Here is a 27,826-nt window from a genome sequence, read left to right on the forward strand (position 1 = left end):
CAGCTCTCTATTATTAGTGTTCTAATTCTTCAGTATTTTCTAAACCATATATAACATAAATATGTATGTGTATATCCTACATATAGAATACAGCAGTCTCTCCTTATCTGAGGTTTTACTTGCTGAAGTTTCAGTATCCCATAGTACAGTACAATAAGATATTTTGTGAGAGAGAGCAAGAGTGTACACCTGTATTCACATAACTTTTGTTACAGTAGATTGTTAAAATTGTTCTATTTTTTATTAGACATTATTGATCTACAGTCTAATTTATAAATTAAACTTTATCATAGGCATGTATGTATAAGAAAAAGCAGCAGTATATATATATATATATATAGGACTTGGTATTATCTGCAGTTCCAAGCATCCACTGAGGGTTTTGGAAAGTATTCCCTGCACATAAGAAGAGACTACTATATCCAATAAATAAAAAATACAAATAAAAACATTCATGACTGATTGGGAATTTCCTATAATTTAAAATGAACAAATATTGATTGAATTTATTTAAATTTTAGACCCTATTGAACTGTTTTTAAAATTTGCTTAAGTTTACAGTTATAGCTAAAATCCAGAGCACATTTAAAAATGCTTAAAAAAAGAAAAAGAAAAGAAATACAGATGGAGCAAGTGGCAGTTATTCCTGTGAGGGAATATGAATAGACCAAAAAAAATTATGATTGATATCAAATTATTTTGTTGAATAAAGACTTGTACAACAGTTTACTTGGTCAAGAGGGGATGAGATGGGTAATAAGAACAGGAATATACACCATAATAAAGTTCTTACTTCCATTGCACCTAAAAGATTTGCACTCTCTCCAATGCTTTCTTCTATGTACCTACGTTCTTCATCTGTAATAGTAGGATGCTTTGCAGGGCTCTCGTAAGACACCAAAAGCCAAAACATGTACCAGACCATCCCAAAGCTTCCTGCAAGCAACAGTTCGAAAGGAGAAAGTCAAAGAAAGCCATCACAGATATTTCCATTTAACAGTGATGTGCTGCAATAAAACTATAATATTCTCATAACAAACTCATTCCCATCCTATAGGATGGGAAATTCAAACTTATATTTATCCTACTGACTTCAGCCATCTCTTCTTGTCTTTTCCCACTAGACCTCAAATTTCCTGAAGTCTAGTCCTGTGGTTTTATTTTTTGTCTCTATTAAATAGCACTGATAAACAAGGAACAATAAATAATTAGTGAATGGTATAGTTTGAAAAGTCTTCATACATCCAACAAGCATTTATTGAGCAGTTCCTATTCCAGGTACTTTGCTAATGGAGAGACATATAATGAACAAGACAAAATTTGTGTCCCCAAGGAATTTTTCTAGGGGTGAATCTTTTCTTACTTGCCTATCTTGAATATATGAAACTGGTTTGCATTTCCAGATAAAAGAATTGCTCATTTCACCTTCCTGCTAGCACTTCCAGACCTTGTAAACAGACTATTAAATAAAATCTAGAAGCTTATTTTAGCCTGATTGGTTATATTACATAAACAATGAGCCTCTGCAATGAATGTGGTAACATTTAACACTTTATGTGACTATATATCATATTATTTTTAGCATATACTACTTCCTACTGATCATTCTTTGGGCAGATAAAAGTTATAAATTTCAAGGCCATAAATGGTTTGCAAGTCCTTTTCCATTCCCTTCTTTATTTAGCACTCTCACCATTAAAACATGTCCTTATTGTGCAATATAAATCTGTAAGCATTAATAATAGAAAGAATTTCAAGTGATGTATTCTGGTTTCCCAGCAGTTGGCTATTTCATTTTCCTTCACACTGTTCTCTTTATCCCTTGGATAAGAATCTAAATGCTCCTAATCTCTATAATACATTTTTTTTTTTACCTATTCAATCTCTAAGAAGTTTTCTTTAATACCATACATAGCTTCTGATGCGCCATATTCCTTTTAATTACTGAACATATCAGCAAACATGATTTGGGATCAGAAAGTGTTTGAAAACTTGGTATCATGTAGCGGTTACAGAATATGACTCTCCCAGATTCAAGTCCTGGCTGTGCTGTATGATCCAATCAGTAACTGAATCTCTCTTAACCTCCACTATAAAATGGAATAATAATTCACTTTTATGGGATAGTGGAAAAGAAGAGTTGAAGGGGATAATGTATAAATCAACCAGTACAGTGGGTGGCACAAAATAAGCACCCAATAAATGACAGCTATTATAATTTTTTAGTAATCATCATTACCACTAACTGAATTCCCCTAAAGTGTCAGACACTCTGCTAATTGCATTGTATGCATTATCTTTTTAAAACTTACTCCACTATATGGGTCTCTCATTAATATTTAAAATATGAATATTGAATGGGTGGCCTCAGACCCAATTATTGTTACACACAACACTCAAGCAAGTACTATGATATGATATTTTCAGATTATCTAATGATTTAGCTTTGACTTTGTCTCATTCAATTATAAATATCAAATGAAATTTAACTTGAAATAAAGAGATTGGTTTTTATGAATGCCTTATTTATATTTATATTCTTACTTTAAAGTTACATCATATCTTCAATTAAGTAATGGACCAAAGCACAAATCAGAGTATTTAGTGAATAGCCATACCAACTCATGCTATACACTCTATAAACAAGTGTTTTCAAACTTTGTTGAATTGTGGACTTCATTGAAAATCTAATATAAAGATAATATATTAGATTATAAAGATTTAATAAAGATTTATATTTATTATATAGATTATATATGATTATAAAGATTTATAAAGATTTAATAAAATCTAATATAAAATAAAATCTTATTTTAAAAATCTCTCTAGGGAATAAATATTCACAAATACATATAAGGCTTACAATTTAAGATTCATGGATCCAAAACTTATCCATGGCTTATGAACCATGAAAACAGCCCCTACTATAAAGTAGCATTTAATAACATTCGGTAAGCATAAGAATTTGTTCCGATAAGAACAGTTCAAAATGTGAATAAGTCAGAATAAATTTGGAAGCAGCTAGATACTATTCTACTGCATGACTTCATTAATCTTTCAGATTCTCTTGCCTATGTCCAAAGATGGTATTAATCAGTGACAATATCAGTTGGAATCCAGCTGTCTTATATTTCTTGTTTCCTCTTTATTAAAAAGTACTTCTTAGAGAGAAAGACCTTAGGGATACTTTGAAGTGGTAATCTTTCAGCTTCTTGTTAGAAAGTGAACATAAAGGGTGTTTAGAGTTAGGGTTCCATATTTTATTTCAATGTGGGGCTTTAATTCTGGGGGAATGAGGACTAAGATGTGCTGCTGAAGTAGTTGACTACTGATATTTCATCACAAAATTGAATTGTTGCTTTAGCACTAACACTGCCTTCCAGCTTGCCACCCCTATTCAGTTGTGGAAAGCAGAGTCAAGGAAATAATCAGGAAAACAATAGCAAAGAGAGGTGGGTGATTGTCTAGCTCTTTCCTCCTCATCAGCTTTTATCTGTATAAATTCATGTGGTACAAGAATAATTTTTTTACATGCATAGATTGTGTAATGGTGAAGTCAGGGTTTTGGGGATATAGGCTGTAAGTGTACATTATTAATATTACAACCTCTATTGAAAACAGTATGGAGATTTTTCAAACAATTAAAAATGGAACTACCATTGATCCAGCAAGAAAAAGAAATGATTATATCAAAAAGATAACTGCACTCGTATGTTTATTGCAGCACTATTCATAACAGCAAAGATATAGAATTAACCTAAGTGTCCATCAATAGCTGATTGGATAAAGAAAATGTGGTATATATACACAAGTGAATATTCCTCATCAGATTTAAATCTATAGCTAATTTAATATTTTTTCTTCATAATCAAGAACATATATTTTATACATTATAAAGTTTCCATCAGCAAATTGGTTGCTTTTAAAAACAAGAAATAGCAATGTAGCAAAAATAACAGAGATAAAATAGTTTTCTTGATCTTCTTAGAATGAGGAAATGACTCTTGAGGGAGAAAATAAGTGTAAATAAGTGTATAAACACAGAAATGTATTTGGTGACCTATCTTATTATCTGTAATCACTTTTCTTTTTGCCCATGTGCATTTTATTTAACCCTATAGTATAGAAATGTAACATACCATAGACATAAAATACTGAAGACCAGCCAGTGTACTGTACAAGAATGCCAGCTAAAGGCATTGCAATCACAGCTCCGGCATAGGAACCTAAAGTAGAAGGGAGGATGGCAGGAAGGTAAGTGAAATCAATAGAAATTCTTGACTTCATCTCACACTCTTCGGTTGGTTCATGTAAACACACACTTGCACGTGAATGTGCACTCACACCCCTACATATACCCAACACCAAACACACACACACACACATATACATGTACATACCTACACACTTAACACTGGAATACAGGGCTATACAAGTGGATACCACCTACCCCCTACCAAGACACAACAGACATTTAAAAATAATAAAAGAGCCATACTGGTTAGTGTGTGTCCTGCACATCTATGTGCTGGGCCAGGAGCCGAGTGTGCCAACACTAACCAGACACCTGAAATCTATTCTTGACACCTCAAGAATGTATCTTGAATGTATCTTGTAGAAGAGTCACATCATTTCAGTTTTGTGTAGTGTTTTCTGACTTCATTTTAAAAGTTATCAAAGGAGATTATGAAAACAATGCCTTAGAAAGATAGACAGAAATGGCAATATTTATGCCCCATGATTTAAGCCCAAATGCTTAAATCTATAAATTCTGTAGGCAATAACACTGTTAATCTAATGTTATTGTTTAAATGTAAAGGGAAATTACAGCAGCTTTAATTTCCTATTGCTAAGATTATTTACAGTGGTTCTAATTCCTGAATTTTAAAATGAGTGGACATTCTCTTTTATATTTGGAAAGGGAACCACTTTCTTGCCTTGCTGCTTTGATACAAAGACAAAAAACATGAGCACTCTGCAGAGAAAAAAATGACCTTAAATCACATTGACTGTTTTAAGAGATTATAAAAATTAGCAATTAAATAAAAGTAGTTTCAGACTAGTAGATAGAGTCCTAAGCCTTAAAAATTGGGATTCAAGATTTAATATATGTTTATCAATTCTGTTACATAAAATACCAGTAAGGTCATTTTTTGTTCCAAAAAATAAAAGTTGTAGTGAATAGAAAATTATAACCATAGTACTTAGGAGAATAGATGAAAATGATATTAATTTTAATTACAGTAGTTATTTTCTTTAAGGGTTTTATCAATTTTGTCCACTAAAATTCTAACATAAAGTTGTATCAAACACAAATTCTGATAAACTGTTAGGTTTAACACCAGATAGGATTCAAAGTAAAATTAATGTTTATAAACATGAATTCATAGTCTTCACTTCTTTGTATTTTTACATTTGTAAAAGTGTTTAAAATTTGTATTTTTTATATCAAACAAACCACCCATGAATATATTTGAAAGTCTAGGTGAAGTGGATCAGTTCCTAGAAAAATACAAAGCACAAGAAGAAATAGAGGATTTAAGGAGAACACTAAGAACTAAAGAAATTGAAATGATGGTCAAAAAACTTACCGTACACACACACACACACACACACACACACACACACACACACACAAACACACACACACACACACACACACACTCACACACACACACACAAACCCAGATGGCTTTACAAGTGAATTTACCAAACTTTCAATTCTTATCCAAGTTTTTCCTAAACTTTAACCCACCATAACTACATCTGCACACAGTACTCACCACAAAAGGAGGTGGTTGCTAATCTACTCCTCTCTAGAGGAGGGGCCCATTTGCTCCATATCCCATGACATGCTGGGTAGGTGACTCCCTGTGATGGGGGAAGATATATATCACCATTTAGGATCCACGGTCACTGGGAAATACACATATTCCCTTCTCTGATGCTGTTTTCTTCAGGACAGTCACAAGGTATTAGGGAAAGCTCCTACTCACCGACCTCACTGATTCCCTAGCATTCCATTTTAAAAGCTTTTAAACCACATAAGACATGGAGTCTTTTTAATAATGTGTTCAAATCCTCCCCACCCTGTAGGTCTTCTCTCCACCTCAAATTTCTTCTAATTAAGGCAAAGAAAAGAAATGATATATTAACCAATTCATCTGTAATTCTGAACAGTTTGAGAAATTAGGAGTATCTTTTTGTGAGGCATTAAATTCAATGATCCCAAAATATAAGGAATCTACAGAGGGGAAGGTGAGGCTTAGATCCTTGAAACTCAACACTTTCTGAAAGTAGTGTCTAGAATTTGAGATCCTTAAAATAATTAACCTTTTTCTATTATTTCGATTATATCATTTTTTATTTGTGAAGAGGGAAATTTTAGTGCATTCATATTTTATATTATTTATCTATTCCCATTACACTTCACAGAAAGAGAAGAGGCAATAGCCCAAACTACAGTTTTTAAATGGTTTTCTTTCAAAGTCTGCACGCTCATGGAGCAAGAGCTGATCATTAGAATTTGGATGCCCAAAAAATATATTCGGTGAAATATTTTGGTGAAAATTCATATCTTGATTCAAGACTGACAGGGACTTAGTAAAGAAAACTCCCTAAGGATATTAATTCAGGGTTATCACTAGCAAAGGACAGACTCAAAAATTCTCATAACAACACATTAACAAAAGTGCCTGTTTTTTTTTTAAGTCAAATACTCACTAAAACATTTCTTTAATCTTCCTCAATTCTACAGAGGAGGAGGTCAGCAGCCACAATTATAGTTTAGTTTTGTTTATACGCAAATTATCTGATTGCCTAACTTTTCCAATGTTTCATTTTTTTATTTTAACAACATGTAGAGACAACCTATTAAAAATACATTCTTTTGTAGACAAAGCAAAGATAAGCTAATGTTTCTCAATTCCATGTCAACCTTAAAATGATTATCATCCTGTAGTTCCATACCTCAACAAGTCCCTGTAATATTCTAACAAAGATGACACATCCATAATGCACTCTGGCTGCTGATGGAATTAACATATTTAGAGTAGAGGTAAGAAGTATGGCAGCTCCAAAAACCCTGAAATAGAAAAGATGAGAACACTGTTTAAATGATTCAACATTTTATATACACAGATTTAAATTTCTCAGGTCAAGTTAAACAGTGAAGATAATCAACAACTGCAAACAATTTTAAGGTAGATTGTTTTCTCTAAAAGAATAAAATATGTTCTGGACTTGATTGGCTAGCCATTGTAAACATAGACTTGGACTATACATAAATTATACATTATTTGATATGCAAGAAATGAAAGAAGGATCCAATAAATCAAGTTATATTTATATTTATTTTCTTCATTGATCTAATTACAAAGTGTAAATATTTAATAAGTCCCTGTACATGTTTTTAGTCTATATTTCAGTCTACAAGGTAAGCTGCTGACAGACAAGAACCTGTTGTTTCACATCCATTGTTTTATCCTCAGCACTCAGTACAGTGCCTGACACAGAGTTGCTACTCACTGAAGAGTTGTTGAAAATTAATGAATACACAAATGAAGCTGTGCCTCACATTATATAACTATTTGTAACTTCCCTAGAAGCTGTACAGACACAGAAGTTTTATAAATGGAATCATATTTTCAATGCCCAAACAAATCTCATGATTCCATACCACAGCACATAGTTTTATAATATGAAAAACTATATTTAATATATGTCTCAGAGGTTTTCTTTATTTCTTTTACCATTTTTTTTAGTGGATAGGTGGGCATATTCTATTTGAGGCACACCTCTAGTAGCATGCATATGCACAACAATTCAAGAAAGAATTGCCAAAATGTGGTGCTAAAGTCTTTACCCATCTGCAAGTAAAATTTCCATTTTATTCCATCATTTTTTAAAAAAGCTTCTATAATGTTTATACTGAGAAAGAAAAAATGCCCCCTTAATTGGATACCTTTAGAACAGTTCTCTTGCAAAGATGTTTTGTGACATACTGTCTCTAGTAAGCTAATCTGTGTGTTTGGGGCAAGTTTTATCAAGTCAAACATTGAGATCGGATTTCAGTCAAGGCTGGTCACCTCATAGGAGCTCTGATTTTTCCAGGGGACATATTTAAATGTAACTGTTAAAGACCTGGATTTCTGAAAGAGGTATTGATCATTATTAATATGCTACTGAAATTTGAGAAATGACTTTCAGAAGGGCTGAAGTAGAACATCTCTTTTTCTATCAATTATGTACTGATCAAATATTTTTATATAAAAACATATGCAGCCTATATCCGCTTTCCCTCATTGGCATCTCTTCACTGAGGTAAATAGTCGCTCATCCGGTAAATATTCTGTTCCATTCTTCCTCTGTGCTGTTTGCTCAAAATAGATATCTTTCGTTTTAAGTTGAAAATAATTTTGCATGCTTAAGGAAAATATATTTTATCTAGGTTTACCTAATATGTGTGTCTTCTTTTCCTATAAATATTTCAGAAGTATGATGTATGAATTTTATTTTCTATGAATATAACTTTCTATCATCACTTTGTCTCTCCTTCTTTGAAAGGTTTTTAAATACTGCTGTCTATAGATAAGCTGGTGAGAAATGAATTTTATCCATTCTTTAGCTTAGGGGTTCCCAACTTCTGCACTATTGACATTTGGGGCTAGATAACTCTTTGTTGTGAGGTGCTGTTCTGTGTATCGTATATGAGGTTTACCAGCATCTCTGACCATTACTCACTAGATGACAGTAGCAGCCCCCTCTCCCCAAGTATGACAACCAGAAATGTCTCCAGCAATTGCCAAATGTTCCCTGTGAGACAAAATCACCTCCAATAGAGCCAAATCAATTGCAAACCATTTGTAAAGTGTACACTATAGTCAGAACTAAATTTAATAAGTGCTTATTCGACTTGCTAGGTATCATTCTAACTCTTCACATGCTGTAACCTGCACACAACCTAACAACCCAAAGACATGGGCATTATTAATATGCCCATATTGTAGATGAAGAAACTAAGCCTAAGAGAAGTGAAATCATTCACTCAAGTTGCTAACCAGTCCTAAGTAGAAGATATTTGTTTCATACCTGGTTTTGTCTTATTTAAAATCCAGTGGGTTTTGCCACCTGGATTTACATCTGATTTTGCACATACTATGTAATTAGTAATGTATTTTCAGGACTATAACTGTAAATTTAAATAATGATCTTCATGAAGCCACTTGCAATCAGACTTTTATTCCTGAAATAAAATACCAATATATCAACTTCAATGTTTACTTTCCATTCTTGCCCTGAATAGTGTTTCTGATTACATCATCTCATAATGTTTAAATGCTTTTAAGTTCCTTAATTCCTTTAACCAACCTTTTTATATTAGTGGCCATAGGATCTGAAAATACATTGACTTTATTCTAACTAGTTAAAAATAAAATTCATCAAACTACATGACTTTATCTGCTTATTTAGTTTTATACAATTGTTATCCAAATTAATATCCAAGTAATTAAAATTCTAATTATCAAAATTCTTACCCTACTTGGGAAGCCTTTACAATTTTACTTGACACACAGCAAAAGCTGAGGCAGCCTCCCCATTCAACATTCATCCATGCATTCACATTTCAAACCTCTGTGGGAATCCATTTAGAGCAGTATGCTGAGGAGAAGGGGGCTAAGATTTACAGAGAAATTACCATACTTTCTATACCTATATTAACTTACTTAATCTTTACAGTAACTCTCTGAGTTAAGCTTTTCTCTCATTTTACAAGTAAGGAAACCAAAGCAAAAACATTGGCCAAGAAAAAAGCAAGTAGTAGAGCTAAGATTTGAATCCAGGGCTCTCTGAGATGAAAATCTTTGCTCTTTTCTGATGCCACTATGCACTCAGGAAAAGACAAGGATGGTCCTCAGTGTGGTAGGAAAGGGAAAGAGAGACATGTAGCCAAGAAAACATATGCCAAAGGCTGTAACAGAAGTACAAATAGAAAACAAAATGGGGAAAAACTCATTACAGTTGGGTTGTCCAGCATGTAAACTGTTCATAGGGAAACTTTCTAGCTGGATCTTGGAAGATGAATATAAGAAAAAGAAGGGAAAAAATTCCAAAAATAAAGTATGGATCAGCAAAAGTTCAAAAATGGAAGAGGTTATATTATGGACCATAAACTAGGGCAGTATTGAAAAGTGAAGTAGCTCAAGAATAAAAAGAAAGCACCACATGTTCTCACTATTAAACTGGAGCTAACCTATGAGCACACAAGTGCACAGAAGGAAGTAAAACTCAGTGGAAAACAACCAGGGGTGGGGAGAGGAAAAGAGAGGAGCAAAACCTACCTAATGGGTACAATGAACACTGTTTGGGTGATAGGCCCACCTGTAGCTGGGACTCAAGCATTACAAAAGTGATCCATGGAATCTAAAATATTTACACCACCTTATGCCCCTAAAGTGAAGTAAATATGAAGCTTACTGGAATTGAGAGGAGAGGGATCTCTGAGGCCGAGAAGGCAGAAAGTGATTAATATCCATATAATTACAGGCAAGACGATGGCTTTCAGGGGAGCAGGAACTAACGTCACTGATGATAGTGGAAGGGGAAAGAGGCTGATATAACATGGTACAGAAAGTTTTGCAGGGCTCTAGCTTTGTCACTTAAAAATTATGTGACTGGTAATGCAAATCAAAACCTCAACGAGACATCACTTATCTCTAGTAAGAATGGCCTTTATCAAAAGTCCCCAAACAATAAATGCTGGCATGGATGTGGAGAGATAGGAACACTCCTACACTGATGGTGGGACTGCAAACTAGTGCAACCTCTGTGGAAAACAATATGGAGATACCTTAAAGTGATACAAGTAGATCTACCATTTGATCCAGCAATCCCATTACTGGACATCTTCCCAAAAGAACAAAAGACACTCTATAAAAAAGACATCTGCACTCGAATGTTTATAGCAGCACAATTCACAATTGCAAAGATGTAGAAACAACCCAAGTGCCCATCAATCCAAGAATAGATTAATAAAATGTGGTATATGTATACCATGGAGTATTACTCAGCCACAAGAAACAATGGGGATATAGCCCCTTTTGTATTATTCTGGATAGAGCTAGAACCCATTCTACTAAGTGAAGTACCCCAAGAATGGAAAAATAACCACCACATGTACTCACCAGAAAATTGGTATTAACTGATCAACACCTAAGTGGACATACAGGAATAACATTTATCGGGCATTGGGCAGATGGGAAGGGGGAGGAGGAGACGGGTATATGCATAGATGGTGAGCGCCATGCGCACCCTCTGGGTGATGGACATGCTTGAAGCTCTGACTCCAGGGGGAGAAGTGGGGGAAAGGCAACACACATAACCTAAACATTTGTACCTCCATAATATGCTGAAATAAAAAAAGAAAAAGAAAAAAAAATACAAGTTTTGTGGTTATACTGTGAGAATTCAAATTCCAGTTCTAATTTCTTACGAGGTATGACTTTGGCCAAGTTCTCATTCCTTAAATTCTAAGTCTCACTTTCTCCATCTGTATAATGGAGATAAGTTTCCATATTTCAAAGGAGTATCATGAATTTAAATGAATCTATTATGAAGGAGGACAGTGTCTGGTTCATAATAAATGGTTTATAAATATTAGCTATCATTATATAGAAATTTCTTAAACATTAAGAAATTTAAAAAACCTTAAGAAATCATCCAGGGAATGATTATCACTAATCCTTTCTTCCAGAATGATTTTGCCCCGATTAAATAATGCTAATTCTGTGACCATGGATGCAGGGTTGTTCAATGCCAGACTGAAATTCAAACAGCTTAAAATTCATGACATGTAAGGGGAATTCTATCTCTCATTCTGAAGTCATACAGAATTTATTGAAATGCATCAACCTTTTAGTCTGTGCCTCAATAAAATATCCAATGGGAAACAAATAATCAACATAAGAAATTCACAGCCTTCTCTAAATCAATATAGCTCTCTGAGTATCCTCTACCCTTATCCCTCAATCCTTACCCACCCCTTTCTCTCTCTCTTTCTCTGTCTATCTGTCTGTCTGTCTGTCTCTCTCTCTCTCTCTCTCTCTCTCTCTCTCTCTCTCTCTCTCACACACACACACACACACACACACACACACACCCACAATCTTTTTCAAGTAATCCCTCTCAGACTTTCCTTAAGCACTGTAGATCACTTTTATAAGATTTAATCCATGAGATCATATGTTCTTCCACCCCTGCCATTATTTGTGTCTCTTAGAGAATAGGGTACAGGTCTTCACTTTTTCCAACCCCAAGGTGCTAGCGGAATGATCGGCAGATGGCATATTCTTATGAATGAGTATCCAATTACTTTTGTGTAAAGATTGTAAATAGAGGGCAATTAAAACTTCCCTTCCTGAAGTATACATAGGCGATAACAGACTTTCTTCTTTGAACTTCCTTTATCCCAAATTCTTTTGCAATCAATTGACCATTTATTAACAACAGTTGGTTTCAAGCTTTTACTGGGGACAAACTGCTATTATGGGTATTCTTTCAATTCTAGGAAGCTGAGTTTCTTTCACATAACTGTAGGGTGGCAGCTATGGGCTAGAATGTAGAGTACTCCTGTGGATAAATTCTCACTTGAGGTAGTTGCTGAGTTCAAGTACATGGCCCAGTCTGGCCTCATCCTTAAGTCTTCCAAACAACACTGGAATCTCCTGAAATCAACAGCCATCATGCTGCCTGTTCATCACTGGGTACTCATCAGCCTCTGAAATCATTGTCTCTGAAGCACTGCTTTCAAAATTAAATTAGGTGGTAATGCCTCAGAAGTGACATAATGTCCTCTTAAAGAACCTCACCATTTATTAATATTTAATGTAGTTATAAATATTGCATTATGCTTGCTTGACAGTCATCATTTTTGTTTGCCCTGATACCAGAAAGCAAAAACAAAAGCATTGAATATATTTTTGATATTTCAACAGAGGGAAATAGATTATATGCCAGGAAATATTTAATATCCATATGTGTTTTACTATCCCTAGCACTAGCATTAACTTTGAATTATATAATTAGGTTTCACAGCACTACTGCCCTGAAGATAGTATCTATCATTACAGGTTTTTTAAGTTTATCCTCTGATCAAATGACTTGTCTAGCAACCAAAATAAATCAATAAATAAATTCTTAAAATTATTCCACAGCCATGCTCTTTCCTATGGACTTAGTCTAGCATTATATAACATAGTGATTTTTTTAAGTGACTGTAAGATTTTTTTAAATAAAATACACTGTAAAGATATTTCATAGAAAAAATGTTTTTAGTAAAGAATATAACTTAAAATCAGACATCCTGTGGTTCATAACCCAGTTCTGCCTCTTACCATCTAGTGGTATTTGGGAAAATAACTCTGCTTTTCTGTATTCAGTTCTCTCATGAGTAAAAGCAGTATCAGAATGTCTGCCTTATAGAGTTATGATGAGGAAAAAGATGATGCACATCAAAAGTTTAGTTATATATTTATTATTCTATTCAATTCCCATTTCATCTGCCTCCTGAAGTAGAGAACTAAAATAATTATGAAGATGATTTATAATTCATTTTTTCTCTCTTCCCATCCTCAATACACATCTCTCTACTATTTATAGAAAGGTAGAAATTTTATTGCTGAGTGATCTGCCCCACGTTGATTGATTGAAAAGATCTTCTGATATTCACTCACTCCCCTCCAACTTACAGGGATAGAGTTTCTCTGCTGTGCTTTGACTTAGTTGAGCTGGCTTTCTATTTTTCCCCACTTTAACCTAAAAGCTAGATTCCTCTACTTTTCTTTACCTGTGGGAAAGAAGAAATCTGTTCCCTACTTCATCACGTAAATTTAGTGATCATGTTAATGCTTGACTTCAGTAGACCTAAAGAAAACATCTGTACTGTTTTTAGGTTTCTTTTCACAATGTTGTGTTTTGATATTTCATTTTGGATTTTTCAGGTACATTTTCAATGCCTCTCCATAGATTAATTATTAAATTTGATAAAATATCAAATAATAATGTAGTTTATCTGAGAATGTTTTAATGAATTTGTGATTATAGAAGATAAATTTAAGATTCTATCCAATGTGATTAACCAATTACATATTTGTAAAGTTAATCTTTGATTTCTGATTTATATTATAATTTTTATTGTTTGTTTTGGTGTTTGCTTTATAATCCATTTCAATAAATAAATTCACTTAAGATCGGATCACCACTTCCACATAAGAGTTAATAATAAACAGGAAAATAAGGAAATACTAGGCTTTACATTAAAAATCATTTTCTAAAAATAAATACATTTTTCCAAATGAATACTTGTCCATTTTTTGGATCTCTTGATTTTTTCAACTGTAAAAGTAGATTCTCTATAATATCAGACAGTAGATTCACATCATTAATATATATTAAACTATTAATGAAAAATTTTAGCAAATTACACGATTTTTTCAGCAATGAGCTAAACTAAAATGTTTTCACTGAACAAATTGATCAAACCACATAGTTGGGAACAAAATATGTATACCTGAACTTGAAATTCCAAGTGGTAAGTTGAAACTCAACCAGACTGATATTTCATTTTATTTCAAGTTCTTTTCCTCATAACTAACTGGCAGTTAAAGTACTAGCTTAAAAACCCACCTCTGGTGTGACTATATGTTAGAGATAGGGCATCAGTAATTGGGCTGGGGGGGCAGCAGAAAGGAAAAATATGTACAAACTAATGTGTAAAATCTTAACTATTCCTTAAGAAAATAATTAGAAACTAATAGACACTCTTAGTTTTTCAAAGAACAGCATTATAATCTCTATGAAATGAAATAGGACCATTTACTTATTAAAACTGATTTTCAAAATGATAAACTTTTTGAAATCCACTTAAAATTGTTGTTTTCCTCTTCAGCAAATAACATACGAAAATAAATTTACTTTGATTATTTTCAAGTTAAAGCCTTTCTATTTGTTTTTTCCTCTACTTTCTCTCTCACACAGACACGCACGGGCACACACACACACACACACACACACACTTTGCTTCCTCTTTCTCAGAACACTGGTCTTTTTTTAAATGATGGGAGGCTTTATATCACTAAAAATGTTGGCAAAATCTAGAGATATAATAGTAATCATAATATAGAAATGTTTGGAAAAGCAAATGCAGCTGCTGAAAACCTGCATCACAAACTGCCTTATGATTAACATGCAATACGGCCCATAAAGCGTTAGCTTTGACATTCTCAGTCATATTCTTTTCTATGACCCATAGCCACAAACACACTTGAGTATCAAGCCCGCCCCAAAGCGATTTGCCCGGAAGAAGTGATAGGAACACTGGTCACTTGTCACTTCTGCAGATGATATTCATTTTCCCTAAATCAATCAATTCATTTCCATTTGGGCAGTGACTTGTCACTTAACAGGGGACTAGTGTTGTTCACTCCAGGTGTGGGACTAATTCTCTCCTGGAGGGTCTGCAGGAGTAGACTGATTCAGGCTGTTTAATCTATTTAATCTAATCAAATCAGGGCCTGGGCACCTCCCTTTGTCACATCTGATGCCCCTACTCCCATATTAAAAAAGGAAAACACAGGCACAAGCCAGCCCTCTGGGTCCCTTGGTACATCATTAAGTTGTAAAAATGACTTCATCACTCACGACAGAGAAATTAGACAGCCCCAACGGTGGCATATGGCAGCGGGAGAATCGCTCTACCAGCTGCCCACCTGACTCCTTCCTCCCTTAAAAATCATGTCCCTCCCCTCCAGAAGCTGCCTCTGCACTGCGGTAGCAAAATGCTGCAGCAGCAGGAGAAGCTAGAGCTAGTAAGGGGTGAGGGGATTGGAGAATGAAAAGAGAGAAGCAGCTCATGTCAGCAAAGCACGTGCAAACCCTTGGAGACCCCTCCCCCCTCAATCCATCTATTCATCTTGTGGTAAAAGGCATTTTCCTTTGTCAGAAAAAAGAAAGGCCCTTTGGCAAGACCCCAGATACCTAACCTATTGGGCCCACAATAGGGAGGCGACTAGATGTTGGATCAGCAGCTAGATGAGTGGGATAAAGTCACCTCTAACCCTAAAAGACTGGGTGCCTATAAAACATTTCTGCTAGAGTAGGATGGTGGTCCCTTGTAGCAGGGTTTCTGTTCATAGCCTGAATTATTTTCTCACACAAAAGAAATTTGCAAGTATTTCTCACCGGAAGGCTTAAAGAACCGCTCCTTGCAATGGATGTTGCAATGGATAGGTAAGTAAGAAAGGAAAAAGTATTTATAAATGGAGAGACAGTGTATTTGTGCGTGTGTTTAATGATCAGGCTTAGGAATTTATTTTTCAATGCTTGTCCCAATAAATAAATAAAGCACAACTTTATTGTTTTATTTCTGTGAAGAAAAAAGGTAGACTAGCACCAGTAAAATTGCTCCTTTCTGGGCTCAAAACATGAAGATGTTATGGTTAAAATGTCTGTCTTCTTCTCTTTCTGAAAATCATTCTAACAAGAGATTTTTCACAGATAAGCCAGAATATTTACCTAAAGGATATTAAATTTCATTTTTATAAATGCAAGTGAACATTAGTAAACAATTTTAAAGTGCTTTTGGATTTGTACATTTTTAAGTATAAATTATTCTCTCTTTTATATCAGGTGTATAAATTGTGTCAGTCAAAATCCCCATAACAAACAAATCCCTTGTTTTTTGCAGATAAAAGGTCTAGACTACTCTCCCCCACACACTAGTCATGCTCAAATCTCTGCAATCTTCTAAGTGGCCAAACTGTTGAAGGGGCTAAGTGGGCAGAAAAAGTTCTAAATACCATGTTTTCTTCTGTAGAATATAATACTATTTGTCTAAGTCATTATCAAGTGTGGAGTTTGCCTTTCTCAGAGAAAAGAACAAAATCACTCATATTGTGGACAAATATTTTGAGAACCAATACACACACAAAAATACAGTATGTTTTTCTTGCCAAAAAATGAATAAATAACTACAAGGATCCCTTGGGACTACTAAAGTCTTCTCTCCCTAATTCGTGGATTTCTTCCTTGGATTTGGGGCATGACAGTTTGTAATCATTCATTCAGAGAGCAGGTGGTTCAGTCTACTCCTGAAAGCGAACTTTGCAGTGAAGCACATAGCATCAGGCAGAGTTGTTAAATTTCAATGTAAAGGTAGCATATGGTCATGCTTTAGCAGATACCTGAGTTCTAACCACAACTCCTTTGTAACCTTGGATAAAACACTGCCCCCACTACTCCAAAATGAGAGCTCTGGAGTTGATGAGCCCTGTTCATCTCCAATATGGGTTCTTACCGTTATAGGGGTTATATGTAGCATATATATAGCTATATGCTATAGCTACATACTATCCTCAGTGTCTTATTCAATAAAGAACTATTTTTGTTCTTTAGCAAAAGTCAAGTTAGAAACCCAAGAAATATCTGACAAAATGTCACAGTAAGAATTGAACTCTCTTTAAATAAGGAGTAGTGGTTGGTAGGGGGAAATAAACTGTAACTTTCAGCAGAGAAGTCTAACCTCAAGTGTAAATGGATTTCTCTAAGCCTAGCTAGAATCCAAAGATTGCATGCACTGAATTACTAGCACTTTCTATACTCCTGGCCAAAAATATTATTTTAGGACAGCACTTTAAAGCCTTCAAATGAAATTTATGAAATTTTCAGTGAACAATAATTTCAATTGTGAACAATGTGTTTGAAAAAATGATTTAAAAAGCAGAAATATAATCCATGAAAAAGAGATTTTTTTTATTGCAATGGAAATAACCCATTTGCATTACAAACACTTAAGGCAAATTAGGCAAATTTCAACACAAATAAGCTGAATGAGAACAGGGGGGTTTTTTCTTCCATTTTTTTCTGAATTTATTGTTTTCTTAATAGTAAATGACAACAGCAATAATTACTTAGTTTCTATTCTCTTATTTAGCTGTCATGAGCCATATGAGGTAGGTACTTTGATTAATCCTCTTTTACAGAAATATAAACTGAGGCTCAAAGGGGCTAGATAATATTTTATGTCATTCAGTTGTTGAATAACACATTCAGGAGTCTGAACCTATATGGTTTGCCTTTAGATATAAATCTTATTGCTTTTTTTTTAAAGCTCAAAACACCTTGTTGTGATGTTCATTTTATGTATTCAACAAATATCTACCATGGGCCAAGCACTCTCTGAGATGCTACCAAAATATCAGTGATAAAAACATGGACAAAACTACCTGCACTCATGCAGCTTAGATTTTATTAGAGCAAAGAATATGTTAAATATATAATTTTTTTTAAAAAAGGTGGTGTTATGTAAAAAAAAAATTAAAGCAGGGTTGAGAAATTAGGAGGAAAGGAGCAGGGTATAAAAATATTAAATAGGGTTTTAATAATATTGCCACCTAATAAAGGCAAGAATAGTATTTGTGGCACAGTGTTGTACATTAAAAGCATCACAATTTTGACCAAACTCCCTTTGGTGTATTTGACCTTCTATGGTTATGCTCTTTGCAAAAAGTCTGTTTTCCCCCACTAAACACTTTCCCTGGTGTTTAATGCAAGGTAAAAACAATCTTTAGGAATTTTACATTTGTAAATATCTGGATTACTATAAATTCCATGTCCTATATTATTTAAAGACAAATTAACTTGCCTCCAACATCATTTTATCACTATATTAAATATGTTCTCATCTTAAAACAGGACAGACTTTGTCAGGAATCTTCCTTTGATATCTCACCCTAAGGCTCTCCATGGAGGTGATTAAATTCTTCCTCCCATGATGTGCAATAACTCTTTAAGGAAAGACAAAGGGAAAAAAATGTTGCAAGAGCCCTCCTTTGGGACTTAGTTTACTCCCCTTCTGATTCTCCCTCCTCTTCTCAGGAAAGTAATAATACTTAGAATTTGACCAGTAAAAGGGCCAACAGTCTGTATCCTGACCCAAAGTGGGTTGCCTTGCTTAATCAATGAAATAGAGAATGTTTTTCATTGAGAAATCTGCCAGGAGGTGTAACCATGAGCCCTTCTGTTTTGATGTGCTGTCTTCACACATCTCAGTTCCTCTTCTCTAGTCCTGCCCACAACAGTGGATGGAAAATACTTTCCAAAGTGACATTCTTTTACATCCATAGGGAAAGGAATCTGTCCCCAGTGTCCCTCCCAAGGGAAATCTCATTCTGCTATTAAATGATCTATATGGAGAAGCTTATTTGAATGGTCATACAATGCTTGTAGGTGGAAGACTGCTCTTGCTATGTTGTTTTTATTGTTTCTGAAAAAAAGATCACAATAGGAAATACACATCTTTCAAATATTCTAAAAGTCTCTCAGGTTTTGTATTTACAAAGAGCCTTCTTAGATAAAATTTTATGCAGCATTTGTATGAATAGTTGGACATTCACTGACATGTTAATAGGTTTATATGGTTGATTATATTATTTATGAGTTTTATGATCCTTTCTTATATTTTTATCTTAATTAACATAAAATACCTTTATAAGTAGAAAAGCAAATTTATGTTTAAAATCTCTTTCACACAGGGCTTCAAGTGTATTTGCAATGTTTTATTTAAAAAATGAAGCAAATACGTCAAAATCTTCAGATGCGATAAGTTAGTCTCTATAATTTTCTATATGTTCATAATATTTTACAATAAATTTTAACTTAATTTTCTGAGTCTCATAGAACAAAAAATATTATATATGAAAATATTAAATCTCTCTCCCTTGAATATTCATTTAAAGGTAAGATAAAGTTAAATCCAAAAAAATTCTAAAATTCAGAATTTTTCCTTTGAAGAAAATCTGCTAAATTATAATTTGAGTATCAGTCATTTTACTACTGAACATGACACAATGGCAGCAATGAGCCTGCATTTTTTAAAAAAATCAGGAAAACTGATTGCTGATCTCCCAGCGTTACAAAAAGGAGAATCCCTGGTGTTTTTTTACTGGCAGGAAAATGTTAGCATTTTAATATTTGGCAAGCTGAATATTTTGACTCTGAAAAAATCCTTAAAGACACCACTATCATATTTCCATATGATATCATATTGAGTTTCCTGTATCATTATTGTTATTTGGTGAATTGTTGGATTTTTTTTTCTCCTGGAATAAAAATATTTCATATATGTCCTTTTGAACTATCTTTCTGGAAACTTTATTTTGCTTTAGAAAATAATTTTTAGGAAAACAAAGGTTGAAGACACTGTATATCAGGGATTTGAAAACCAAAAATGTAACCTGTTCATAATCAGTAATATTTAACAGATTATTTACTTTAAATTTGTCTGCCTTATATCAATTTTTCTTTGACTTATCACATCCATAAAATTGGGTTCTTTATATAGTTAGTGATTTCATCTTAAATTGATTTTTTTAAAAAAAAGAATATTTGTCTCATACTTGGTTTGAGTGCCAGCCATCCCTGTTGACTTGTAAAGACCATACCCAAAAGGCATTATTCCTAATCTATTGCACTCGCTTCTTGACATTTTGAAGAACTGTCCAAGAATCCTCACCCTAGGATCATTAAGCCTAAAATTAATTTCCAAGAATTCCTCCCTAGGTCCTGGGGACTTGGAGAAGCTTTTGGCTGGAAGACAGTTTTAGTGAAAAGGGTGGTAAGTTGCACCCTCATCCCAGGGATGAGGTCTGCCTGATTTCAGTGAAAGGCGAGGATGGCCCAGGTTACAAAGGGAGACAGGACCATGACTAAGGAGGTGTCCAGTTCCAGTCTTCTTCCTCTAAAATGTGACTTTTGGAGGGACGGAGAGGGGTGAAGTCATAGGTTCAAGGACTGAAGAAAAACCCAAAGTCTTCATTTGGGGTCTCTAAACTGCAAGACCTGGAAGGGCAGGTGCATGTGTTCTATGTTTCAGACTTGAAAAACATTTAATTTTGTTTATCAAGATACACAATGAAGCAAACATTGTTTGCTCAAGGCACTCCTGTGGCCAAGCTTTGCTCCTTGACACCCCCACCCCACCAGTCCTTAAAGCTCATGCTTGGGAGGGGGCCTCTGCAGGTGGCGCTGGGGGCGCTCCAGAAAGCTGGCGCTAGGACCTGGGCTGCGGCCACCGCTGCTGGGTGAGAGGCATCTGGATGCAGCTGAGCTCTTCCCCCCACTCCCTCCCCTACGCAGCGGAGCTCATTAACAGGTGGAATCGCACCCCAGCGCCTGAAATCCCTCCTGCCTCCATAGAAACAAATCCTTCAGACCCAGAGCACCATCTGGGCGGGCTCTGGGGTCCCCGCGTTCGACGTGCCCTGCTGTGAGGTCAGCACCCTGGGAATCGGGGCACCCAAGGGACACGCGGGAGAGAGCACAGCATGTGACGCCCCCTCCCCACCCCCACCCTTCTGTGCACCGGGCCGCTCTGTCCCTGTTCGGCCTGCTCCTGGCCTGGTTTCAGCTTCTATCCTGCCGTAAGACACTTGGACCCTTTCGCCAAAAGCTAGTTCAACCAAAGCACAGACGGGGAGGCCGCGTGCGCCCGTTCCAGAGAGCTTAATTTGGGGGGGGGGCTCCTTTATTCTGGAAGGAGGCACCAGCAGTCCCAGCCTCCCGGAGAAAGTGTGGCCAGGGAGCAGACCTCGCCCAGGAGGGATTTCTCAGGCCCCGCGGGGCTGTCGACCCTGCCCCAGCTTCGGCTGCCGGGTCGGAGAGTGCAAACACCGCGCCTCCGACCCCCGCCCGCCTGGCGCGTTACCTGTTGGCTGCCAGCCTAGACGCGATGTAGCCGCCCGGAATCTGGGTGATGATGTAGCCCCAAAAGAAGGAACCGTGGATCATGCCCACGGTTTCCGGGTCCCAGTTGAATTTGGCTTTCTATGCAAGTCGGAAAAAGAAAAGTGGAGAGAGAGAGAGTCGAGTCAGTGCTGAAGATTCACTTTCAGTGGTCAGGTCAAAGGGCCTCTACTCGCAGGGGCGCTTCGGGCATTTCGCGGGTGGTTGGGGTGGTTTAATTTTCGTTTCCTAACAAAATTGCCTCTTCTTATTGAAAAACCCGTGCTCGTTAACAACATTTATTGTGATTAATAGCGAGGCTGGGCGCCCAGGCTTTGCTCCCGACTACTGGCGGGCAGGTCGGATCACCCCAATGAACGAGGAATGCTCAGGGCCCCAGTCTTGGAAAATTGGACTCCCCGTGACGAAATGGGTTGAGCAGATGGAGGCTCCTGGCCGGGGTCCATTTAGTGGACGCAGTAGTGGAGTGACTTAGAGAATGGAATCCAGCCCTGGAGACCTAACTTAGGAAAATTCTGGGAAAGGAAGGTGGAGAGCTCGGAATGAAAGTTCCCAGTGCAGGGCTCGGAGCGCCTGGGAGAAAAGCTGTTCCCCGAAAATGGGATGGGGGTGGGCCTGGAAGGTTTGGAGTCTCCCGGCGACATTGGGGGAGTTAGTGGAGAGGGACGAGTTGCTCCGGGGTTGTAATTAGTACGGGCCACCGGGACGTCTGAAGGTCAAGGTCTAACTCCGCCCAGGCCATGCTGGGTGACTCCACAAGGTGAATGAATCTCAAAGTAAACCGGTCAAATACCTGCATCGGAATAGTGAGAGAATTTATCGCCGCTCGGAGAGCTGGAGACTCTTTTACTCCCTTCGAATGGAATGACATTTTGAAACCAAACGCATTTTGCAGGGTCCCCCGGACTCCCCAGGGGCCAGCGGCGCTCACCGCTGGCCACCCACAGAGCATTCCCTAATTGCTCCCCTAACCCCTGCGTAGTTTGGTTTATGGCCCATCAGGTCCCTAAAACAGGAAGTCCGGGCCCACGGGTTTCTGTGACCTTGACGTGACCCTCCCGTCTCCTGGTGACCCGAGACTCTCCTGCGACTGCGGCTCCTTTCTGAGCTTGTGAGGTGGACATCCAGACTCCCCTCCGCCAAACCTGCTGAGGGGAGCACTGCGGATTTGATTTCTGTGTTCGGTTTTGTTTCATTTTATTATTAGGACTGTTTTGGCGGGAATTGGAAGAAGTCAGGGGAAAGCAATACCTAAAAAGCTACTCTATTCCTTCGAGTAAAAGAAAAATATTTCGATTCTCATTTAGAGGGCATTATTAGTCGCCAGCTTATTGTATTAAAGTCACTCTTCACAAAAACCTAGGGAGGAGGCTATTTTCCTCTTTGCAGATGAAGAAGGGAAGGCCCAGGCAGCAGAGCGAAAAGAGAGCCGATACGATACTATTACTGCCGTCCATTATAGAACAGCAGAACTAGACAGGGGCTTTGGGGGATCCAGGCCTTCCTCTTTCAGTGGGGGGGAAATCGGGGCTCAAACCGGTGCTGTGGCTTTGCGAGGCCACCCGGCCGGCAAGCGGGAGCCAGGGCGGCCCAGCCGTTGCCCACCTCCTTGATGACCTTGCCCCCGCGGTGGATGGTGCTGTTGTTGACCATGTCCACGATGGCCACGCCCAGGTTGCAGCGGATGCCGAAGGAGATGCAGAAGCCCAGGCCGCTCATGACCGCGATGATGTAGCGGCGCGGCAGGCCGAAGCACGTGCAGTCGCACAGCGGCGCCTTCTTCTCAGGCACCTGCAGGGGCTTCCCATCTTCCGTCAGCTCGATGGTCTCCCCGGTCTCCTGCTTCTTCTCCAGCACCCTGCGCGGCAGAGCAGGGGTGGGGGGAGAGTCAAGGACGAGGAGGGCTCGGCACCCCCGATGCAGGCCCACTCTCCTGTACCTGGACTTGTCAGAGCTAAGGGGAGGCCACTGACCTCACCCCTCCCTCAGGGGTTAGGGGGGTGGGCGACACCAAGCTAGAAAACCTCTGTGCTTTCCAGCATCCTGCCCTTCCCTCTCCCCGCGGTGGCATCCCTTCAATACCTTTAGGCCTAAAACAGTAAGTCCCCGTGCTCTCGAGATCCACCCCTCAGCGCCTTGATTCACAAACACAGGCTGCTTGGGCCTAACTTTGTTGCGGGCTCTGCAGTTTGTTAGGGATGGGGTAACCCGAGCCTTCCCGGCACCTGTGTAAACACCTTCCCACCCCCGCAGTGCCTTACACCCGCGACTGCAGGTGTAATCCTGCCACCCCGCCTTCTAGGGCTGCTCCACTGCGGGCGGGCGGGCCCAGCCACAGCCCTGCGCCCGAGCTACCTTCTTTCAACCAAGTTGAAGCTTTCGGCGTTAAGGACGCCAGAATCCCGCCCCTCGGCCGAGCCCAGCCCCCCTACCCAAGGACTAAGGCCTCTCCAGGCCGGTGCCCACGCGGAGAAGGGCTGAGAACGCTCTGAGTGTCAAGCACTCTACTTCCCTTTCCTTGAGCCCTAGGGTGCCAATTCAATGCCTACTCCCCTCTTACACATTTCACTTTTTTTTTTTTTTTTTTTGCATTTTACTCGAGTTGCAGACAAAGACCTCCGCAGCATATGGCCGACACCTAAGCTTCCTACTGCCAGAACATGAATAATTAATTATTCACAATCTTCCATCATTACTATCTCGGTTACAAACACTGGAAAATGTCACGGCCCATTTCCAAAGACGTAAAATCCGACCCCCAGATATACAAACGCGCCCCCAATAAACTTTCGTAAGACGTTCCACCCCAACGTGGAAGATCTCACTTAATTTTTTTTTCATAGTATTTCACAAGATTTCAACCGTCTGGTTCAATTCTTTTCGGGCTTTGGTCCCTGGGAGAAAGGGGAGCGGAGGAGGGGGACGCGGAGTGGAATTATGGAATGGTTTTATTAAAAGGTGGTAGTATTGTTATAGTCCACCACATATCCGCGAAATTTCTATTGACAAAAAAGAATGTGCAAGGTAACATCTCTGTAGCCCTTTGGGATTAACACTTTTGATATTTAAACATAGAACCTCTCCTCTACAATTTGCAGATATTTTTCCAATCCACTTTATAATTATTTTTATCTTTGCTCTTTTAAATGATATATGCATACACAATTGTTTTCACACACACGGGTGAAGCAAGCGAATTTTTTAGATCAATTTCAAAAAAAAATGCATAGCTTGGAATGTTGCTGTCAAGCAATTTAAGGCTACTGAAAAAGAATGACAGTAGCCAAATTCTATAATTCAACTGGGGAATAGGTCATAAAGGTGAGGTTAATGTTTATTCTTAAAATTCAGTCACAATTTTTGAAAACATTGCAATTTATACTGGGAGAAAAAAATCAGCCAATGTGATTTATTTATTCTGCATTGGTTTCATATGCTCAAATATGCAAAGTTGAACTCTGCATCTGAACTCCCCACCTGATGGCAGTTGAGCTGAGAAAGAATAGCCCTTCCCAAGGTAGCTGCGGGACTGCAGGGCCCTTGCGGTATCTACTGCGGCATAGGTACAGAACCTTGCCTACAGGAAGCCCACCAGAACTGAAGAGATTTGAAAAATTAGGAGGCGCATTGGTCCTTTTCTTTACATTTCTTATATATTTACAAAGACTCCAATTTCCCAAACGTAAAAATTAGTCCTCTCTTGGAATCGTTTATCCGTTTGTGTCTGTCCTCTTTTTAATTTTCCTTATATTAAGAAAAAATGTATTCATGGAACACATTTTAAATTATTAAAAGTTGTACAATGTATAGCATAATTGGCATAGTGACTACAGGAGGATAAAATATTTTTAAAAAATCATTTCTGGACCTTTCAAAATAATTTTGTTGGTTATTATTATGGTGGTTCTTACAAGCATTATGATATTTCCCATTCAAGAAATAGACTTCCAGGAGAGAGCAAATAATTAAAAACACACACACATATATATTTTCAGTTTCAGAGAGCAGAATTACTTCAACTTCAGCTCTCAATTATTGATTATATTTTGATTCCTTTTCATTCAGTACAGAAGAAATATTCCTCTAGAGGATTCTCTACTATGGTTTTGAAACAGAGATCTAATTTTGTTGTTGTTGTTATTACTCTTTGGAATTTCTTGGTTGATTTTTTTAGAGGGTTGCATTTTTTTTATTCATTTGTCTGCACCAAAAGGATTGAATTTGAGGGAAAAAAAAAAAAAGAAAGAAAGGGAAATTCTTTGAACAGGTGCTGGTGGTCATTTCTCAATTGTAAAGAGGATAAATCCTGGGTAGAAAAGAATGAAAATCTATCTGCAGGTACCAAAACAAAAATCTATCTTACACGCATACACACACACACACACACACACACACACACACAGCAGACAGGTTCATTTAGTGCAACATTCCTGCATTAGTAAACAGGTTTCCAGAGCAGCCCCTACTTTAGCAAAGGACAACAAAAAGACTTTCCGATCATATTACAATCTCTCTGAGCAAGCAGGGTTTGCGGGAATGGCCCTGCAGATTTTTTCATGCTGAGCCCCAGGTAAGCATAGGCTTGCTTTCTCTTACCTGTAGATCTGGCCGAGGGATTTTCCAGCTAAATTCTTTATCCCCTCTTTTCCTGGGGCCAAAATCCTTTGTTTTACTGACTCCATTCTTGCAAAGAGTGTTGTCCGCTCTTGCCAGATTTAAATAGTGATCGCTATGAAAGGCAAGGGTTGCGCATATTGTCTTAATCGCTCAAGGTAGTTGTGGGCTTTTTCTTCAGAGCAGAATGGTATTGGTGTGCCTCCAGCAAGAGTGCGAGTGAGAAAGGGGAGGGAGAGTGAGAATGAGAATACAACAGAATAGCTGCATGCAACCCACGGGTTTCCTAATAGGAGAGTTGGTAGACACAATCAGAAAGTCTCATTGGAAGGGGAGGATCCGGCGGCAAAGGGTGCACGCAGTGCCATGGTATTTGGGCGGATGCAGATGAGTGAGTCCTTGTCCTGGAAGTCGGTCCACGGAAAAACAGTGTAAATTCCCGGTTTAGAAGGCTTATTGCTTTCAAATCTGCTGGCTTTTAGACGAAGGGGACAGAATATCACAGAATCCTTGTGTAAGGGCAAAGTCAAAAGAATAGTACTTTTTAAAATGGTGTCTTTGCTGTAAGGAGCAGAACACATTCAAAACTCATGAGAGCATCTCAGGTGTCAGGTGAGCAATGCTGCTATTAGTTTTTCCTCCCTGCCCATAACCTCCTCCCATCACGCCGGCGTACTCTGCTCTGCGGTAGAATCGAATTAAGATGGAGAAGGCTTGCTGCTTTTTGAGGACGTGAGTAAATAACAGACACACAGTTCTGATTTGGGCAGCGCCAGGGAAGATTTTTTTTCACTAGGGCTGACAGCGCCGGTCTGGGCGGGTCTCTCGGCAGAATGGTTCAGCACCACGGACAGAGTAAGTTTCAGGAAAAGGGGAAGCTGCTTTTGGCTAGCAAGGTTGCCAACTTTCTAAGGGAGCTGGGCGGATCGCCCTGACCAAGGACCATACTGGGGCTCTTCAGGAACGGATGCTATGGAAACCATGTGGGAAGATGTCATCATCTCCAGAGTTTGCAGGGAGAATGGTGCAGTTACCTCTGCAAGGGAAGAAGACTTTATTAAAAATTGACAAGTTACTTCCAGTTTGCTACATTTTGCCCAGCATGCTAATGCCAGCTATGACAGTATTGCAGGGAAACAAGATTACAACACATTTCACTTATGTTTGTGGTATTCCGGGACACCTGGGCTCCCTTGAACATAAAATATATGTACACAAAATGCATAATTGTATTGTTCATGTGTTTGTTTTAACCCCTGATAGGAAAAGGATGGATGGGAGGGAGGGAGAGAGAGATAGAGATAGAGACAGATAGAGATGAGAGAGAGGGAGATGCAAGAAAAGAATAGCTGTAACCTCAATGCACTTGATTAAATAAAAGATGAGTTGTTTAATATAAATTCATTGGAATTGTAAG

General features: G+C 37.8%; 1 protein-coding gene across 3 annotated transcripts in view; it reads right to left on the reverse strand.

Moving 5' to 3' along the window:
* The window catches only part of SLC17A6 (solute carrier family 17 member 6), a 39,077-nt gene extending 12,218 nt beyond the window's left edge, over positions 1-26,859 (reverse strand). For 2 of the 3 annotated variants that reach the window (XM_076001276.1, XM_076001275.1), the window contains exons 1-7: positions 26,392-26,859; positions 23,401-23,653; positions 21,758-21,876; positions 6,970-7,084; positions 5,784-5,871; positions 4,136-4,226; positions 794-932 (exon numbers count right to left, since the gene is read on the reverse strand). In XM_076001276.1, the coding sequence (XP_075857391.1) occupies positions 794-932; positions 4,136-4,226; positions 5,784-5,871; positions 6,970-7,084; positions 21,758-21,876; positions 23,401-23,653; positions 26,392-26,477 (891 nt within the window). In that variant the 5' untranslated portion in view covers positions 26,478-26,859. Of the gene's footprint in view, positions 1-793; positions 937-4,135; positions 4,227-5,783; positions 5,872-6,969; positions 7,085-21,757; positions 21,877-23,400; positions 23,654-26,391 lie in introns of all 3 variants that reach the window. The other variant, XM_012735529.3, reaches the window with a different exon arrangement.
* Between the last annotated feature and the right edge of the window lie 967 nt (positions 26,860-27,826).

This window comes from Microcebus murinus, chromosome 4 (assembly GCF_040939455.1).
Source record: "Microcebus murinus isolate Inina chromosome 4, M.murinus_Inina_mat1.0, whole genome shotgun sequence".
NCBI classification, from domain to species: Eukaryota; Metazoa; Chordata; class Mammalia; order Primates; family Cheirogaleidae; genus Microcebus; species Microcebus murinus.